General features: G+C 36.3%; 1 protein-coding gene across 1 annotated transcript in view; it reads right to left on the bottom strand.

Annotated features, from left to right (window-relative positions):
* Chm (CHM Rab escort protein) overlaps positions 1-21,177 on the bottom strand; it is a 144,212-nt gene that overhangs the window by 105,843 nt on the left and 17,192 nt on the right. Inside the window, exons 2-4 of the mRNA XM_028782022.1 lie at positions 13,800-13,866; positions 1,816-1,888; positions 445-569 (exon numbers count right to left, since the gene is read on the bottom strand). Of these exons, the coding sequence (XP_028637855.1) occupies positions 445-569; positions 1,816-1,888; positions 13,800-13,866 (265 nt within the window). The remainder of the gene's footprint in view (positions 1-444; positions 570-1,815; positions 1,889-13,799; positions 13,867-21,177) is intronic.

Below are 21,177 nucleotides of genomic sequence, written 5' to 3'. Positions count from 1 at the left end.
GGCACCTCTTGAGTAGTCAGCCTACTTTCTTATACCACTCAGGGCCACCTGGCCAAGGGTGACACTGGCCCCTGGGAGCTGGTCCCTCCTATATCAATCATTAGTTAACAAAATGCCTCCACAGACTTGCCTACAGGCCTAGAGGCATTTTCTCAATTGAAGTTACCCCCTATAGATTCCTATAGCTCGTGTGGAGCTGACAAACTAGCACAGCCATATTGTAACACAGGATTGTTACAAAGAGAAAATGAAGTGCATCGCACTGATGTTAGACGTTTTTATATCAAAACCAGAGAACACTTAGGGTTACAGCTGACAAAGGAGTGAAAGCCAATGTATCCATTTTACTATAACAGCATCCGTATCACTCAGGTCTCCTGAAGAAGTGTGAAAAGGGGGAAAGAGCTGTTGTCTTATTGAATGCTATGGAAATGATTTTCATACCTAGCATAACAAAATACTTCTACATGTTGAATTGTTTTGTCCTTGCTACTAAGAAGAATAGCTTCTTCGTTTTCAAGTATTTGTTCTTGCCACGTTGAATTTTCAGTCACAACATCACTATTTTCCTAAACAAAACACAGAAAAGGAGTTTTAACTAAATTGAAAGAGGTATGAACTAAAAAATTCCCAAGAAAAATTGTATCTTGTCTTAAATTCACATTTTTATTTGTAATTACATCAAAATTTAATGACTTCACAATAACTGAACTGACTCCAACAACTGCCAGCTTCAAAGGCAGCAGAGGCAAACAATGCATAAAATGTATCAAAAGCTAGCTTTGGTATACAGGTGTCTAGGAGGCCCTGTTGTGTCTGGAAAATGCTGTTTCCTTCAAGTTATCCACTACCTCTGGCTCTTACATTCTTTCTGTTCCCTCTTCTGCATAGATCCCTGAGCTTTGATGGGAAGCATGCAATATGAAAAGACATCCCATTTAGGGTTTAACATTTCAAAGTCTCTAACTCTCTGAATGTTGTCCAGTAGATCACATCCATTTTATGCAATGGTATTTAAACTATAACCTCACTGCAGCTTTATCACCCACCATTTTGTCTTCAGGAGAGTCACTGCTGATAAATCAATGAAAGCAAGTACCATGCTTAGTAGACTAATTAAATGCTGTAAGCAACAATTCTTAGCTACCTGAATAGTTTCCTGGAATAATATCATCTCTTTTCCCAACCTTCTCAGCTTACTTGAGAGACAGCAAGTTCTGAGTTCATGTAAGATATTCTCAGCAAAAGTTTCATTTCAAGACACATATACCCATTTACATAAAATGAGACTTATAGAAAATGTTAGCCTATATAATGGCGTGACTAAATCTCTACACTGCACAGCCAGTTATCTCTAAAACCCTTCCTTACAGTAGGTACTCATCTGTAGTATTAAAGAAGGTACTTTAGAAAACACAATTTCTGAAAGTCAATGTTTTTCTCTTTCTTTTTCTTTTAAGTGATTCTGCCACATGATAGAAGTAAACATACAAACCAGAGAATATTCCACATTGTTTTCTTCTTCAAATAAATGATAGTACATGTAACATCTTAAAAATATCAAAATGCAAAGAACAAATAATAAAAGGTGAGATTTTAGAATGGCTGGTAAAATTTCTGTGAATGATTCTGTAGAAAGTCTTTCTTTATATAACATTAGCTTAAGGAGTAATTGCATGTATTTTTGTCAAATAAGTGAATGAAAATAAAATACCTATCTCACATGACAGAAACAGAAAATATTTCATCAATGAATGGACATTATATGACCCAAGATATAACATAGTGACTTGCAATATCAAATCACTACTTTACCTGGTATTCCTTTAGCCAGGACAGCAGTCCTGAAAAACTGAAACTGGCCCAGTTTCCTCCATAGTAGCTTCTTCTGTAACAATGAAAATAAAAAGAATATAAAAATCAAGTCACTGATCTCTGTAAACTAAGCCATCATTGACCTTTAAACTCACATTATTTTCCAATATTGCTGTCCCAAGTATTCCAATGCATATGATTGAGTTGTAGAAATAAGAGGAAACAGTAAACTGGAGGAAATGGTTATTCTCAGATCTCAAAGCAACTTTTCCTGATATAACAGCGTAAAAATTATTTGCCTTTCAGAGAAAAGAAAATTGTTTTCTTCAGGGATCATAGGGAAACTCAGTTTCAAATCACCAGCATCATGAGTTCCAGTACTGATTCATCAGAATAGCTAAGAGTCACAATGCTGGAAACTGATGGGAAGGCGTCTGTAAGTTGATAAACTTTCAAAAACATATGCCAGCTCCTTTGAAAATTACCCTGTGACTCAGCAAATGTATTCCTAAGCAATTACACAAGAGAGAAACATATTTTCAAAGAATGTCTTTTCATCAAATTATTAGACCCAAACTGGTAATATAATTAACAGGAAAACGTATAAACAAGTTAAGCTATATCCATAGAACATATACTTTTTACCAATGTAAAAACATAAAATACTGACACATACAACAACATAGGTCAGTTTCACAATTTTTATTCTGAATGAAACCTTAAACCACAATGAGTATGTATTCCATAATCCCATTAATGTAGCATTCAAGAACAAGCTAAACTAATTTATGACAAGACAAAACAAAACAAAACATGAGTGTTTGCCTCATAGTGGGTGTGTTAAGTTTTAAATTACATAATTATATACATTTTAAGAACATACCTAAATGATATACTTAAAATCTGTACATTTCACACTACATAAAATTTAACTTTGAAAAGAACCATAAGCATATATTAAGTATTTACTAATAATGTGAATGCTAAAATCCTGAGTGACAGAAATTACTGAAGTGTACAAATCACTAAGTCTGAGAGATTTATGGACCCCAGAATGAATATGTGGATGGTTACATAATACACACCAACTACATCCAAATGGCAATCATAGAACCTCTGTAGTAAACTCAGAGGTGCTCACATCTCACTGGTTTTGTTTTTCAAGTTTTCTGTACATTTGAAGATTACCATGATATAATGTAAGAAAAACAGAAGCAATCTGAGTTTTTGAGAACAGACCACAATGTGTCAATTTCTAAGGTATTTTTACCTAATTATGAAGAGACTAAGAAAACTCTCAGCGGAGCCACTGTAGTGTCACTATTAAGTGACCTGAGGTCAGTTCCTGGTCAAAACCTATTTTTTCTCCCCTACACTTGGTCAAATGATTTTTGACAGAGCTAATTGGCCCTTGTATTTTTCCATGCAGCTCCCATTTTCAACTTTTCCTGCTGACTTGTCCCTAACATCAACATCTGGTGATCTCATCCAATTATGTATGTAAAAGGTGAAAGCATGGTTTCCATTACTGTGGTCTCTCTGACAAAAGACAAACAAACATTAGTAAACTCACTATAAAACCAGAATATTCTGACAAAACTCATTTTGATATTTCTATGGTTTTAAATATGGTTTATGACATCTCTTAAAGATATTAGATATCAATATCAAGAGGACTGAAACAAATAGAAGAAAATCAATATGACATTCCAATATGATCTCTGGAGCAAACTACAATAGATATGATAGAAATTAAGGCCACGGGATGTTTTGTTTTAACTTTAAAGATATGGCTTTAGAACTGTGACATTTAAATCCAATTTATAAAATGTTTTTCCATTATGCTTAAAACTGATTCTGCAGCGGGAAATAAGACTAGGTTACTAGTTTTGAGTTTTAAATCTCAGAGACATGATTTAAAGACAATGTGAGAATGAGAAAAAAAAGGAAAAAATGGTACAGCATGTTTCTGTCAATTTTGTATCATCACTGCCTCTGTACATCGAGTAAAGTAAGAAGCACTTGATGAGGGAAAACAAAGTACATTTCCACTGTCATGAACAGTTTCTGCTGATGAAAAAGACTTCCTTAAAACTAAAGTCTCTGGGAAATTAGAAAATAAATATTCATGATATTTAAAGAGGAAACATAAAACTAGAATCTAAAGTTCTCTAATGTCCCAATATAAATTAAGCGTCCTAAAGTTTTTAGCAAAAAAAAAAAATGGACAAAAAAGGTATAATGAGGCATTTTTAAGATAATCCCCTGTGTTATAGTACCATTTTATATAAAAAATTGTCTTAAAACTGTATAAAGTATCGTTTTAATTTCTCTACAGTTTCATACAACCTACTCCAAATACCACCTAAGTTTTCCTAGATAAAATAAGAAAAAAAAATTAAATGTATCAATACAATCAATAAATAAGACTGGTGACAGAATAATTCTAGATATTTCTTAAAACTTTCCATAGGTTTTGTATCAGTTTGCTTAATTTTATCCAACAGAAAACATATAACACGCAGAGATGACTCTATTAATTAAGCACCAACCCCTTTCTTTTCTATTTGGCATAATTTTAATTCTTTACTGACTATTCAGTAGCAAGGACAACCACAGGATGCTATATTACATACTGTATTGTGAAACAGCTTCAAAAAACAAGCCCCAAAACATTGACAAAAGACAGAGCTACTGACATTCAGACACATTTATCTAGGATTCATTTTCCTTAAGAAACTCATAGTGGAAAATACATCGAGACAGGTTTGCAACAGATTTTAAGATTGCTCAATGAGAAAGAGGGCCAGCCTAGCTCAACTCTAATATTCCTCTGTATCCCAGCATCACACAATTCCTCTTCCTAGGGCAAGACTAATAGCACTTTCCTTTGACAGCATTTTATCTCTCCAAGTTTGTTTTCAGAAGTACTGTCTCTTGGATCTCCAGCACTTTTATGAGAAAGATACAAAATGCTTCATTTTATAGGTGAACCCAATGAGACTTGTTACCAGTAAAGGCAGCAAGCCCCAAATGACAGAAGAGATGTTCAAACTCAGTTCTCCCAAATACTAATCCTGTCCATACCAACACACAAATCTGCAACTTTTAGATTAGGAAGCATCAGTTAGTTCTCAAGATAATGGTAGCTATGGTAAAATAAAGCCTAACACCTGTACACTGAAATGAAGCTTTCCTTTAATCCTAAATTCTACCTCTCCAAAATGAAACCACGGACTGACTACTAATAGTTATCTCAAAGGAAAAAAAGCCTAATGACAAAATAAAAATAGAAAACACTAGGTTTCAAAAAGTTAACAAATGGTTTTCTAGTGCCATGGCATTTTGGCACCGTTAATTATTACAATGTCTGCTGTAGCTTTCCAAGAGAGAATACAGCTCTATATAGCATTTCAAAACATAAAATGACCAATGAGCACACTTTTTGAGAATGTTGAAAACAGGGCATTTAACAACACATTTAGAGAAATATTAGCTGAATTTATATTAAGGGGAAGGAAAATCCAGAAGCATTGCACTTGGCATTTTATATTCACTCTTTCATTTAAGTGTCTATCCCTGGCCTGTAAATATTATCTACCATAAACTATGGGTTTCACATATTTAAAATTACAAACATAAGTAAACCCTACACTGACTTATAAGCAAAAGCAATGGTATCTGTTTACAAACTCCAGATGGCATAAAGTCTAGTTTTGTTTGCTTTGCTTCATAACAGCAGTATAATAATCTCAACACTGTCTATTTCTAACGTCAGAAGTGGGAGGACTATTCATTTCTAGGACCCAAAATTTGATTGGGTCTCTCAAATTCAGAATGCACAAACAAACAAACAAACAAACAAAAACAATTCTTGCCAGCTAGTATTGGTCTGCCAGCCATTAATGAGTACAATGCGCCTTGTAAATTAAACAATGGATCAAACCTGCCTTCCTTGGTACAGTAAGCAGTGTCAGTCTCAGCAAAAAGAGGTCAGTTCCATTTAAACTTGTTGGAATCCTACAATGTCATGACATGCCTATATCATCTTGTTAACAAACAACAAGCCATAATTATAGGACATAGAAAACATATTGAACTTGATCCCTAATAACACAATGCTTCATTTAGCAAAAGTTCAACATACATGCCATACAAGGAAGGCCAAATACCAATTCTCTTCAAACTATTCCACAAAATAGAAACAGAAGGAACACTACCCAATTCGTTCTATGAAGCTACAATTACACTCATTCCAAAACCCCACAAAGACCCAACAAAGAAAGAGAACTTCAGACCAATCTCCCTTATGAACATTGATGCAAAAATACTCAATAAAATTCTGGCAAACCGAATCCAAGAACACATCAAAACAATCATCCATCATGATCAAGTAGGTTTTATCCCAGGAATGCAGGGAGGGTTCAATATTCGGAAATCCATCAATGTAATCAACTATATAAACAAACTCGAAGAAAAAAACCACATGATCATATCACTAGATGCTGAGAAAGCATTTGACAAAATTCAACATCCCTTCATGATAAAAGTCTTGGAAAGATCAGGAATTCAAGGCCCCTACCTAAACATAGTAAAAGCAATTTACAGCAAACCAGTAGCCAACATCAAGCTAAATGGAGAGAAACTTGAAGCAATCCCACTAAGATCAGGGACTAGACAAGGTTGCCCACTCTCCCCCTACCTATTCAATATAGTACTGGAAGTCTTAGCCAGAGCAATTAGACAACAAAAAGAAGTCAAAGGGATACAAATAGGAAAGGAAGAAGTCAAAATATCACTATTTGCAGATGATATGATAGTATACTTAAGTGACCCCCAAACTTCCACCAGAGAACTCCTAAACCTGATAAACAACTTCAGCAAAGTGGCTGGTTATAAAATCAACTCAAACAAATCAGTAGCCTTCCTCTACATGAAAGATAAACAGACTGAAAAAGAAATTAGGAAAATGACACCCTTCACAATAGTTGCAAATAATATAAAATACCTTGGTGTGAATCTAACCAAGCAAGTGAAAGACCTATATGACAAGAACTTCAAGTCCCTGAAGAAAGAAATCGAAGAAGATCTCAGAAGATGGAAAGATCTCCCATGCTCATGGATTGGCAGCATTAATATAATAAAAATGGCCATCTTGCCAAAAGCAATCTACAGATTCAATGCAATTCCCATTAAAATCCCAACTCAATTCTTCACAGAGTTAGAAAAGGAAATTCTCAAATTCATATGGAATAACAAAACACCCAGGGCAGCGAAAACTATTCTCAACAATAAAAGAACTTCGGGAGGAATCACCATCCCTGACCTCAAGCTGTACTACAGAGCAATAGTGATAAAAACTACCTGGTACTGGTACAGAGACAGGCAGGAAGATCAATGGAATAGAATTGAAGACCCAGAAATGAACCCACACTCCTATGGTCACTTGATCTTTGACAAAGGAGCTAAAACTCTCCAGTGGAAAAAGGACAGCATTTTCAACAAATGGTGCTGGTTCAACTGGAGGACAACATGTAGAAGAATGAAAATTGATCCATTCTTATCCCCTTGTACAAAGCTCAAGTCTATGTGGATAAAGGACCTCCACATAAAACCAGATACACTGAAACTAATAGAAGAGAAGGTGGGGAAGAGCCTTGAATACTTGGGCACAGGGGAAAAGTTCCTGAACAGAACTCCAATGGCATATGCTCTAAGATCAATAATTGACAAATGGGACTTCATAAAATTGCAAAGTTTCTGTAAGGCAAAGGACACTGTCAATAGGACAAAACGACAACCAACAAATTGGGAAAAGATCTTTACCAATCCTTCATCTGATAGAGGGATAATATCCAATATATACAAAGAACTCAAGAAATTAGACTCCAGACAACCAAATTACCCTATTAAAAAATGGGGTATAGGGCTTAACAAAGAATTTTCAAGGGAAGAAACTCGAATGGCCAAGAAGTACCTAAAGAAATGTCCAGCATCCTTAGTCGTCAGGGAAATGCAAATCAAAACAACCCTGAGATTCCATCTCACACCAGTCACAATGGCTAAGATTAAAAACTCAGGTGATAGTAGATGCTGGCGAGGGTGTGGAGAAAGAGGAACACTCCTCCATTGTTGGTGGGACTGCAAGATGGTGCAACCACTTTGGAAATCAGTCTGGCGGTTCCTCAGAAAATTGGACATAGCATTACCTGAGGATCCAGCTATACCACTCCTAGGCATATACCCAGAAGATGCTCGAACATATAATAAGGACATATGCTCAACTATGTTCATAGCAGCCTTATTTATAATAGCCAGGAGCTGGAAAGAACCCAGATGTCCTTCAACTGAGGAATGGATTCAAAAAATGTGGTATATTTACACAATGGAGTATTACTCAGCTATTAAAAACAATGAATTCGAGAGGTTCCTAGGTAAATGGATGGAACTAGAAATTATCATCCTGAGTGAGGTAAGCCAATCACAAAAGAACACACATGGTATTCACTCACTGATTATTGGATATTAGCCCAGAACCTTGAAATGCCCAAGAGGCAACTCACAGGCCACATGAAGCCCATAAAGAAGGAAGACCAAGTGGGGGTGATTCGGTCCTTCTTAGAAGGAGCAACAAAATATTCAAGGGAGCAAATATGGAGACAAAGTGAGGGACAGAAACTGAAGGAGGGGCCGTCTCAAGACCACTCCACCTGAGTATCTATCCCATGTGCAATCACCAAAGGTAGAGGCTGATGTGGAAGTCAGGAAGTGCAGGCTGATAAGAGCCTGATATGGATATCTCCTCAGAGGTCTTCAAGAGTCTGACATACTCAGAGGCAGATGCTCACAACTAGCCATTGAACTGATCATGGGGTTCTCAATAGAGGAGTTAGAGTGAAGACTGCAGGAGAGCTGAAAGGATTTGTGGCACCATGAGGAGAGCAACAATACCAACCAACCACAGCTCCCAGGGTCTAAACCACCAGCCTGGGAGCACTTAGGTAGGGATCCAGTGCTTCAGTTGAATATGTAAGAGTGGAGGGCCCTGCTGGGCATAGGTGGAAGAAGAGAACCTTGACTGCATGAAGGCTGGATGCCCCAGGGGGTGGGAATTTTGAGGGTGGGGAGGTGGGAGTGGGGGGGGTAGATAGAGGTTACATCCACAGAGAGGAAGGAGGAGGGGTGAGGGGATTGGGTGTTCCTGGGTGGGTGGGGGATGGGGTAAGGGGACAACATAGGAAATGTAAATAAAACATCCAATAAAATTTAAAAACAAAAAAAACAAAAAAACAAACAAACTATTGGAAATATACAACATATTAAAATGCATGGAATTATGCTGTCTGAAAAGGGGCAACATCTCAAATTTACCTTCAAAGCTAGATTAGTAACCACTATGCATAAATAAATACAGTTTTATTCAATAAATTTCATTTAATAGTCTATGTAAGGAAGCAGTATATATCTGAAATCCTAGCACTCTGCAGGATGAGGAGAGTGAAATCCAAGTTAGAGGCCTTTCTGAGCTATATAGCAAGATGCATTCTCAAATAAAAACAGAACAAAGATTAAATAAATAAAACTGCTTCTGAAAGGTGAGACTGGTGGGATACAGAGAGGAAGAAACAGAAAGATGTACTAATACTTCCTTTACCTTTCTTTGATTTTTAGTCATGAGAGTTGTAATAAAAACTACCTCAACATGGTGAACAAAATGTGTGTGTGTGTGTGTGTGTGTGTGTGTGTGTGTTAAAACATACCTCTAAGTAGTCAATATCAAGAAAGCTCATAACAAGTATTAGAGAGCATTTAGAATTTATGGACACAGTTAATATGGATGTGAATAGAACTCTATAGTGGTGACTGAGTGTACTAAGGAAAAAACATGGTGTAAAATGGAATTAAGTATTTAAATCAAGAAGTTAAAAAAAAAAATTGGTCCCAAGCTTTAAAAAAGTCAAGGACAGAAAATACAAAGATAAAAGTAGATATTTGATAGAAAAGAGTGTCACTTAACAAAGAAAAAGTTGTTCTGTCTTGTTTTTTAAGAATAATAAAGTAATATATGGCAAGAAATATCAATTCAATCTCAGAGACCAATACAGTGGAAAGAGTAAGCCAATTTTAACAAGTTATCCTCTGAACTATGCACACTATGGCACATATAAAAATGTACAGACATACACACACACAAACACAAACACACACAAATAAATAAATAAATAAATAAATAATAAATATTAGGATGGAATCTATTTCCCAATGTCTCAGATAGCAATTTTAAACAATTATTTCATTAAAATTTAACAATAACCTCAAATTGATATATTCACAAATCACCAGCTGAATAGATTAAAATAAAAGGTAAAACTATTTGTCTTCTCCAAAAAAATTAGGTTTATAAAGACTTACAAACTTAATAGCTAGCAATCAACTTACAAAGCAAATGGAAGCTGGAGCAAGCTGCTATAGCTATTCTGGTAAGTTAAATCTTTAAACCAAAATTAGTCAGATTTAAAGAAGGCCAGTACATATATTTTAAAAATACAATTCATTAAGAAGACATAACAATTTTAAATGTACATATTCAGAGCACTGGAGTTTTTGATTTTATACAACAAACACTAATGAGCATAAACAGTCAGATCTGAAACATTAATAATGGGTGAGTTTATTACTCAACTCTCACATTTACAAATCATCCAAAGTACAAATCAACAACAACAAAAACAACAAACTTCAAAAGTAAATTACAACATGGATCAATTAGACTTTATAGAGCCTATAGAATATTCCAGCCAATAAATACACAAGTCACATCTTTCTCTGCTGAGACATCCTGACTCATGGACTGGACACCTACCAGATTCTGGACCTCTAGAGTGCAAGGCAGCCATGACTGGACTACATGGGCCACAACCCATAAGCCACATTTATATAAATCCCCTCTTAATATACAATATTCATTGAATCCATCCTGTTCCTTTAGAGAACCCTGATTGATACAAAGAGGTAACATTAATAATCAACAAAGTAGAATGAAATAGAAAGAGTAAACAAATAGGGTCAAATTTGTTTTACAAAATAGTAAGAAAACAATAACCTAATTTTGCTAATAAACTAGGATATTTAGGAATCTCAATAAAATACATGTAAACCAAAATTAAGAAAAACAAACTAAAATGTTATTATACCACGACCAAACTGGTTTCATCCTAGGGATGTAAACCAGGATCAACATAGACAGATCAATAAATGCACCATATAAAACAGATGTAAGGCCAAAAACCACATGACAGTTTCAGTACACTGGGAACAGAGATTTGACAAACTTTAACATCCCTTTATGATGAAAGCTTTGAGAAAACTGTAACTACTGGAAACACAGCTCAACATAAAAGAAACCTAGAGCCAATATACTAAGAGGAAAAATGGCATCTCCTCTAAAATCTGGAATGAGAAAATGGTCCATCTTTTTTCCACTCTTATCAATGTAGAGTTCAAAATCTTAGCTATATCAATAAAAGCATGAAATGAAATTGATCCAAAAAAATAATTTAAAAAAAAAGAAATTGATCCAAATTGGAAATATATCAAATTATTCCTACTTCATGATACTATGATCCTTTATTTAAAAGATCAAAAGACTTCAGCAAAAACTCTCAGAGCCAATGAGCACTTAAAGTAAATTAGGACATAAAAATCAACATATGAAAGCCATCACCATTTCTGTATCACAATAACAGACTTGTAGAGGAAGAAATTACAGGCCAAAAAAAATTCACAATAGCTTCAAAACAGAATAAAATACTTAGAAATATAACTTTTTGTGTTTTGTTTGTTTTTTATTTGTTTCTTTGTATAGCCCTGGCTATCCTGGAACTCACTCTGTAGACCAGGCTGGCCTCAAAGTCACAGAGATCTGCCTGCCTCTACCTCCCTAGTACTGGGATTAAAGATGTGATCCACCACCACCCAGGTAAGAATAAGACTTTTAAAAAGAGGTAAAAGATCACAACGATCAACCTGAAAACTAAAATTTAAAGCTGAGTGTCAGATGCCTCCTATCTGCTAATCCCAGCCCTTGGGTAGCAGAGGGAGGAGAATCAGAAGCTTAACCTGTGCTATGAGACAGTGACTCAAAAGATTAAATATAAAATTACATTTTAACAGAAAAATAAATTTGAAAAAGAAAGGTGAAACAATGTCTCATGCACATGTAATGGCAAAATTCATATCGTAAAAATAGCTATATTGCTGAAAGTGATATGCAATAAATAAAACACATTTCACACGAAAGTCTCAATTACATTCTGAAGAATATATTTAAAAAACATACAAAATTTCACATGAAAGCAAAAACGACCCAAAATAGGCAAATAAATTTGTTTTAGTTTACTTTCAAAACCATCTTGGGAAGGAAAGAGTCTATTTTAAAGTGTACTTACTGTCCATCATTAAGGAAATCAGGGTAGGAACCTGAAGACAGAAACTGGAGCAGAGACCATTGTAGGAATGAATACTGCTTACTGGCTTGCTCTCCATTGCTGGCTTGGTCTCCATATTAAACAACCCAGACCACCCACTATGAGCTAGCACTTCAATTGTTAGTCAAGAAAATGCCTCACAGACTTGCCTACACATAAAAATATGATATGGGCATTTTCTCATTTGATGTTCCCTGTCTTTAGATAACTCCTGTGTATAATAAGTTGACAAAACCTAACCAGCACACAATCTTAGAATGAAGATGTTCTGTGGAAATAAAGAGATACATGATGTAGTAAACTATAAAGCAACACATAAAAGGAAAAAAAATGATCTGACAGGAGGCGTCAGAGCAGGGAAAGAAGATAGCTGAAAAGACAAAGTCATGAACACAGAAAGGGGTCACTGGAGGGAGGGGATCAGTAAGAAGCGGATTAATGGGTCAGGGAAAGAAAAGGGGCATGAATAAGGACAAGGTATACATACATATATGAAAATGCCAAGATAAATCATATTCATGTGACTACTTAATCCCAGCACTTAGGAGGCAGAGGCAGATGGATTTCTGAGTTTGAGACCAGCCTGGTCTACAGAGTGAGTTCCAGGACAGCCAGAGCTACACAGAGAAACCCTGTCTTGAAAAACCAATAAATAAATAAATAAATAAATAAATAAATAAATTTATGAACTGTTAAGTATAAATTAAGGAATGCTACTTTTTAAGGAAGGAAGGAAGGAAGGAAGGAAGGAAGGAAGGAAGGAAGGAAGGAAGGAAGGAAGGAAGGAAGGAAGGAAGGAAGGAAGGGGAAACTACTATACACTGTACCTAGTGCTACTTTGTTCTCTAGCACTCCGGAAACCACTGTAGTCAGTATCTTATAGGAGACAGAACGTTCACTTATTCTTTCTTCTGAGTCATTGAGCCACTACTGAAAATGAGTAAACGCATATGTGGCACACTTATGGTCTGCTTTCAAGGGACACAGGAATTAAGATTTAAGTTATACATCAAATAGTTTTCCTTTTACTTCCACTTTATTCATGCTTTTAAGAGAAAATCATTCTAGATATTTTTCCCAATTAAGATTTTTAGGTTTAAATATTGAATATCCATGAATTCAAATGTACTGGCTATATTTTATAATAAAACATGAAGCCTAAAATACAGTACAAAATACATGTGGTATATACTCACAAACACATATACATTTACATAGGAAAAGGCACACATGAGGTTTTGAAGCCTATTAAAGAATTGCTTATTTTAAGAACAAGCTCACTCCTGAGGGGGGGAAAATAAATTTATTTAGTTTACTCTTAAATGACAAATATCCTTATTTCAAAGAATAGACTAAGAAACCTTGTATTTTATGTTTTACACATTATTGATGAAAATGAAAGTATTTCCAGCGCTTCTTCTATGTTATGAAATTTCACATGGCACATAAACACATAGACATATATGTGTATTAAATGCTACCAGGGTTAAAACTTACGAATCAACATGTAGAACCCTCTGGCCACTCCTTGAACATGCAGCTGCAATGATGGATTCAGGCAGACCTACAAAAACACATACCTATTAGAATGTAGATATATAGATAGATATAGATATAGATATATTTTATGGTAAATGTTTAATACTATTGTTGTAATTTTAAATAAAATTATTTTCAATAAATAAAACTTACTATTTTCAAAATTACAAATCTTACATTAATGATAGATATTTCCTAAACATGTAAAACTAAAACTGAGTTGGTTTAGGTAGACGAGATACTTTTTAATAAGACAAGTCCTCAGAGTCTTTTCATCTGTAAATTGTAATAAATGGACAACTGTTTAAAGGGCTTAGTTACTTAGGAACCAAGTTAGCACACAAGCTTATCTGATCTTCCTAAAGGCACTGAGAGATAAGAATCTGTACCTGTGAGACAACAAAGACTGTGCTGCTCACTGATGTTAATGTACTGCTAAAAAGCTCCAGAGTTGACATTTAAACTCACATCTAACTCCAAAAACACAAAGCCTCTAAGTGAGAATGGAATGCATTTTTTAAGTTAAAAGTTATGTTACTTAACTATCTTGCTTGTTGGTCACTATAGCATATTGGAAAGAATATATTATTGCTTTAAAATCAAATGTAATCATATCATAAAGCTGATTATCTTAAAGGGAAATATAATTTACTACTAACAATATAAATAAAAATTTTAAATTACCAAACTCAATTGTTATACTGAAGACCAGGTTGTCTGCTACATTAATAAAATGTCTTGTTATAAATTCAAGACTCTTCCACAATTTTTCGTCATCGGGCTTATCATTTCAATAGAGGTCAATAGGTCCTATATTATCAGTCATACAGATAAAGCATATTTTGAAAGCTTAGTACAAGCCTATATATAGTACCACCACCACCACCACCACCATCACCATGATAAATCATGGTTGTTCTGCATTTTTACCTAGTAAAATAGATAAGCACCTTTCTTGGATGAGCATTTAAAGTACTCACCAAGAATCAAAGGTTTTTTTTTTTTTAAGGGACCTGTTAACTTCTTTATGTAAAAATGAAACATAGAGCTAGGGCCGTAAAGGTGCCTGCTGCCAAGCCTGACAACCTGAGTTTGACCTCCAGAGCCCACACTATGGACAAAAAGAAAATCAATTCCACAAAGCTTTCTTCTGTCCTCCCTCCATATACCCAGTAAGTATGTGTCACTTGCACACACACACACACACTGAATGGATTTTAAAAGCAGTATTAAAGTAATACACACATGGAAGCAGTTGCTATAGTCTTCTGCTAAAAAACACATTAAACACAAGCACCAACCACTTTTAAAAGAACTGTTTTTCCAATGTTCAACATTTTGTGGATATATAATGTCTGGTTCAGAAAAAGAAGTTGTGACCAAATATACAGAATATAACCATTAAATAACAATTATTGGAATCAAGCCAACATAGTTTTAGTCTTAACTTTGGATATAACCTGAGAAAGAATGAAATGCTATTTTTGGAACAGAGGGAAATAGAAGTTTCAAATAACTACACATACTATATTCTTCTGTTAGAACTTTATTCTAATGTCTCTTACAATGATATGAACTTTTTGCTATACCTAGGAAACTCTCCTTGCTAAAGAAATGTGATCAATATATTTTAAAAGTTGATAAGCAGAGAAACATTACAAAATAAAATTATGTTTATTAAAAGTTTTCTATATAATGATAGTATTAAAATGGTAAGCAGACAGTTATGCTTTGTACCATGTTTATACTTATAATCTCTTATTTCATGTTTATACTTATTTCATTGTCATCATAGACAGACACTACTATCTAAGGGACAAAACAAGCCAAATTCAAGGGAATTTCATATCTCTAATTCAAATAAGAGTAGTTGTTCACTACTTGACCCAAGTTGGAGAATAGGCTGTAAAAGCAATATAGGTGATGAAATGTACCATCTTGATCACTGAGAACTAGACTTGTTTCACTGGTTCATTTACAGTGCAACTTCAGACAAGTCAGAATTCCTGTGCTTCTTTTTCCTTCTATCAACAGCAATAGTCATACAATTATTTACTTATTAGCAAGACTACCTGTGTTGGGAATATTCTTCTTTTATTTACTTATTTTTTTGAGATTATGATAACTAAATCACTTCCTTTTCCTTTCCTCCCTTTAAAACCTTCCAAATACTCCTTCATTGCACTCTTTCAAATTTGTGTCCTCTTTTTTTCATTAATGTATTATACCACACACATACATGTGTGTGTTTATATATATGCTCATAAATATTTCTAAATACATAATATATAACCTGGAAGAAACTATTCTTGAGGATTGTTTATAAGCATCGAGCTTTCATTTGATTTCATACTAACATACACTTTACAACAAATCCCAATACCAATTGCAGATAATATCACTCTCCTCTATTTTACCCCAATTAGCTATTCCTTTGGGTAGGCAGATATGTATGTGAAAATTTCTTTGCCTGAAATCAACAATCAGAGGTCAAGACTGCTGAAAACACAAAGCCAAAATGGTTTTCAATATGGAATGTGATCTGAGCCCAAAGTGCATAAAACTAAAATAACTATTATTTGTAATATCTCTTAATTCTTCCATCCAGATATTACCACAATTTTTTGAAATCCATAGACTACTCCAATGTTAAATGCTAAGGGTCCATTATTTTATACTTAGAATTATTAAAATAACAAGCTACAAATACAGTTAGCAATGTCTTTGTAGCCAAGGTTACATTTTTTGTTCTACCCAGTCAATAAATAGTTTCTGAGGAAAGGGGAGAGCAAAAAGAAAATGTTAGGAGGATATATATTATTTTATATATTTTTACAATAAATCAATATTTTTTTTCAAAAAGAGTAGTTAGAGCCAAATTGGCAAATCTAAATGCCATTCTTTGAGCAACGTGAGTTTGAAAATTATTTCAGTAAGAAAAGCAGTTCTAAATTAGTATTTAAAATAATACTTCAACTCAGGGCTGGAGAAACGGCTCAGTGGTTAAGGGCACTTGTTCATGCAGTAGACCTAGGTTCAGTTCCCAGCACCCACGTGGAAGCTCACAACCACCTAGCTCCTGTTCCAATGGCTCTGATGCCCTCTCTGACCTTCACAAGCATCAGGCATACAGGTGGTACACATACACGAATACAGACAAAATGTTCATATGAATAAAATTAAATGAATCTAAGAACAAAATTAACAATTGCTCTATTCACAGCATAAAATTAACTTTTATAAAGTGTGAACTTTAAGTTTAAAAAGGCATAAAAGAAAAAGTAACATGATTAAAACTTTGTTCTCCCTAAAGAAATGTTCAACATCCTTACTCATCAGGGAAATGCAAATCAAAACAACCCTGAGATTCCACCTCACACCAGTCAGTTGGCTAAGATAAAAAACTCAGGTGACAGCAGATGCTTACAAGGGTGTGGAGAAAGAGGAACACTTCTCCATTGTTGGTGGGATAGCAAGCTGGTACAACCACTCTGGAAATCAGTCTGGCGGTTCCTCAGAAAATTGGACATAGCATTACCTGAGGACTCAGCTATACCACTCCTGGGCATATATACCCAAAAGATGCTCTGACATATAATGAAGACACAAAGACACATGCCCCACTATGTTCATAGCAGCCTTATTTATAATAGCCAGAAGCTGGAAAGGACCCAGATGTCCTTCAACAGAAGAATGGGTACAGAAAATGTGGTACATTTACACAGTGGAGTACTACTCAGCTATTAAAAAGAATGAATTCATGAAATTCTTAGGCAAATGGATGGAACTTGAAAATATCATTCTGAGTGAGGTAACCCAATCACAAAAGAATAGACATGGTATGGAACTCACTGATAAGTGGATATTAGCACAAAAGCTTGGAATACCCAAGATACAATTCACAGACCACATCAGCTTAAGAAGAAGGAAGACCAAAGTGTGTATGCTTTGGTCCTTCTTAGAAAGGGTGACAAAATACTCACAGGAGCAAATATGGAGACAAAGTGTGGAGCAGAGACTGAAGGAGGGGCCAGCTGGAGACTGTGCCACCTGGGGATCCATCCCATATACAGTCACCAAACACAGACACTATTGTGGATGCCAAGAAGCACTTGCTGACAGGCTCTTCCAGAGCCTGATAAATACAGAGGCAGATGCTCAAAGCCAACCATTGGACTAAGCACAAGGTCCTCAATGGAGGGGTTAGAGAAAGGACTGAAGGAGCTGAAGGGGTTTACAACACCATAGGAAGAACAACAATATCAACCAACCAGACCCCCTAGAGCTCCCAGGGACTAAATCACTAACCAAGGAGTACACATGGAGGGACCCATGGCTCCAGTCACATATGTAGCAGAGGATGATGGCCTTGTTGGGTATCAATAAGAAAAGAGGTCCTTTGTCCTGTGAACATTCAATGCCCCAGTGTAGTGGAATGCAAGGGAGGAGAGGAGGTAGTGGGTGGGTGGGTAGGGGAACACACTCTCATAGAAGCAGGGGAGAGGGGATAGGATAGAGGGTTGGGGGGTACAGGAAAGAAGATAACGTTTGAAATGTAAAGAAAGATAATATCCAATAAAAATAAATAAATAAATAAATAAATAAATAAAACAAAACAAACCCTAAAAACTTCGTTCTCAATCACTTAATAAAATGACTGCTCGTTTTAATATAGGAGATAGAGAAAAAGATCCAGTGAGGCATGGCCTTGGTAGGGACAGAGTGACATGGTTCCTGCCCGTGCTACAGAGTCCCAGTGTAAGCCCCCAGGAGTGTTGATGGCTGCTATGGGTGTAAGGCATGTTTGTGAATACTGTTCATATTTTCTGGACCCACTAGCAGTGGAGGACTCTTTCCTTTTGAGGACTATCCTCTCTGTTAAAGTTAATGACTCCATGACATGCTAGAAACAGCACAAGTACAGGAGTTGAGGGTGTGGCTGTGTCTTGGCCAAAAAAATGAGACCTTCAGAACAGCCCTTAAGGCTATGGAAAAGAGTTCTAAACACAAGAGTTCAAAAATATATAATTTCTCAACTAAGTAAAAATATAAAGATGCAATATGAAATAAGAGGGGCTTCATGAATCTAAAGGAACAGAGTTAGCTTCACTACGGGCCAGCTAGTCAGAAAGATACAAAGACAGGGAGTTACAAAGGCAGGCAGATAACTGAGTTTAAGTCATTTCAGGGCAGGGTCTCAACCAACTAACTAGTTTATCCTGGGTGCTTACCAAAGGCAAACCACTCTCTGAATTCATTTGCAATGTTAAGAAAAAAATGTAGGCTGGCTGTCTCCTAAGGATGAAAGGGCTGGGATCACGGGATGCTAATTCATAAGATAATCAAAAGGAAACCGAGAGTAAATGACTGGATTGATATATAAAATAAAAGACTGGGCCTGTGTTCTGCAGGAGTTGAGCTATCCAGAGAATTTTTTAGGATAAAAAGAGAGAAAAAGAGAGTAGGATAAGGAATGGCCAACCAGAGACTGCCCCACCTAGAGATCCATCCCATCTGCAGACATTAAACCCAGACACTATTGCTGATGCCAAGATGACCTTGCTGACAGGAGCCTGGTCCCAGCATAGGGGGATGCTAGAGTGCTGAAGAGGGAGTGGGTGAAGAAACACCCTCCTAGAGGCAAAGGGGAGGGGGGGAAGGGGGGAAGGGATGGAGGGAGTTGTGGAGAGGTAACCAGGAGGGGGGGATATCATTTGAAATGTAAATTTTTTAAAAAAGGAGAGAGAGAACTGCTTGGAGAGCACATGACACACACACAAACACACAAACAGACACACTTACACACACAAAAGCACACATGCATGCATGCATGCACACAGGACATAGACAAAGAGATATTTTAGAATAGTAAGCAAGCAGAATATAGATAGACAGAGAAATCTCCAGAGAGAAAGCTGAAAATAAAGAAAAGCAGACTGGAAATGCTGTATCAAGCAGAATACAGGTTTTCAGGCTTGGATCCACAATTTGACTTTGACTTCCAGTCATTCTTTCTCTGCTCCCAGACAGCCCTTCTCTCAGAACTCTCTTCAAGGTTCAAGGACTGAGGCTGGTCCTTGGCAGGAAAATATGGGCCATGATGCACATGTGAAGGTGGGAGGACAACTTGCAAGAGTAGGTTTTCTCCTTCCAACCTTGCAGGTCCTGGGAATCGAACTCAGGTTGTCAGACTCAGCAGTAAGCACCTTTGCCCACCAAGCTACCTCTCCAGCCCTTTCGTTTTTCTTGTTTTGTTTAAATAGGGATCTATACGTGTGTGTGTGTGTGTGTGTGTGTGTGTGTGTGTGTGTGTGTGTATTCAGCCTTAACATCACATTCCTTCCCTGTTGGTGGGAGTGCAAACTAGTACAACCACTCTGGAAACCAATTTGGTGGTTTTTCACAAAACTGGGAATAGCTTTATCTCAAGACCCAGCTATAACACTCCTAGGGATATACCCAAAAGATGCTCCACCATACCACAAGGACACATGCTCAAATATGTTTGTTCACAGAAGCTTTATTCATAATAGCCAGAAGCTGGAAACACCCTGGATATTTCTCAACTGAAAAAATGGATAAACAAAATGTGTTTCATCTACACAATGGAACACTCAGCAATTAAAAACAAGAACATCATGAAATCTTCAGGCAAATGGATAGAACTAGAAAATATCATCCTGAGTGAGGTAAGTCAAACTCAAAGGACATGCTTATAGGACATCACTTATAAGAGGACATTAGCCATAAAGTATAGGATACCCACACAACAATCCACAGGCCCAAAGAAGCTAAATAACAAGGGCCCAAGGGAAATGGCTAGAATCTCACTCAGAAGGGGAAATAAAATAGATATGGGAGGTGGATGGAGGGAGCAACATGGGAGGAAGAGGGGATGGTAAGAGGAGTGGGGAGGGGACATTTGGTATAGGAAGAGGCAGGGAGAGAGGACCAGGAGAGTGAAGGGAAATGGGGGGAGGGGCATTTCTAGAATGAGGGAAGTTCCTGGAAGTCTATGAGGGTGACTCTAGCTGAGACTCCTAGAAGTGTGGGGTATGGAGCCTGAAGTGGCCACCTCCTGTAGCCAGGCAGGACTCCCAATGGAGGGATATGGAAACCAACTCACCAGCAAAACATTTAATCTAAAATTTACTGTGCATACAAGAAGTGCAGGGACAAAGATGGAACAAACACTGAAGGAATGGTCAAACAATGACCGAATCAATTTGAGACCCATCCCATGGGTAGGCACCAATTTCTGACACTATTAATGATATTCTGTTATACTTGCAAACAGGAGCCTAGCTGTCCTCTGAGAGGCTCCACCTAGCAGCTG

This window comes from Grammomys surdaster, unplaced genomic scaffold (genome assembly GCF_004785775.1).
Source record: "Grammomys surdaster isolate TR1022 unplaced genomic scaffold, NIH_TR_1.0 61, whole genome shotgun sequence".
NCBI lineage: Eukaryota > Metazoa > Chordata > Mammalia > Rodentia > Muridae > Grammomys > Grammomys surdaster.
Note: the sequence above shows the minus strand (reverse complement) of the source record. Positions and strands in the feature narration are given on the sequence as shown.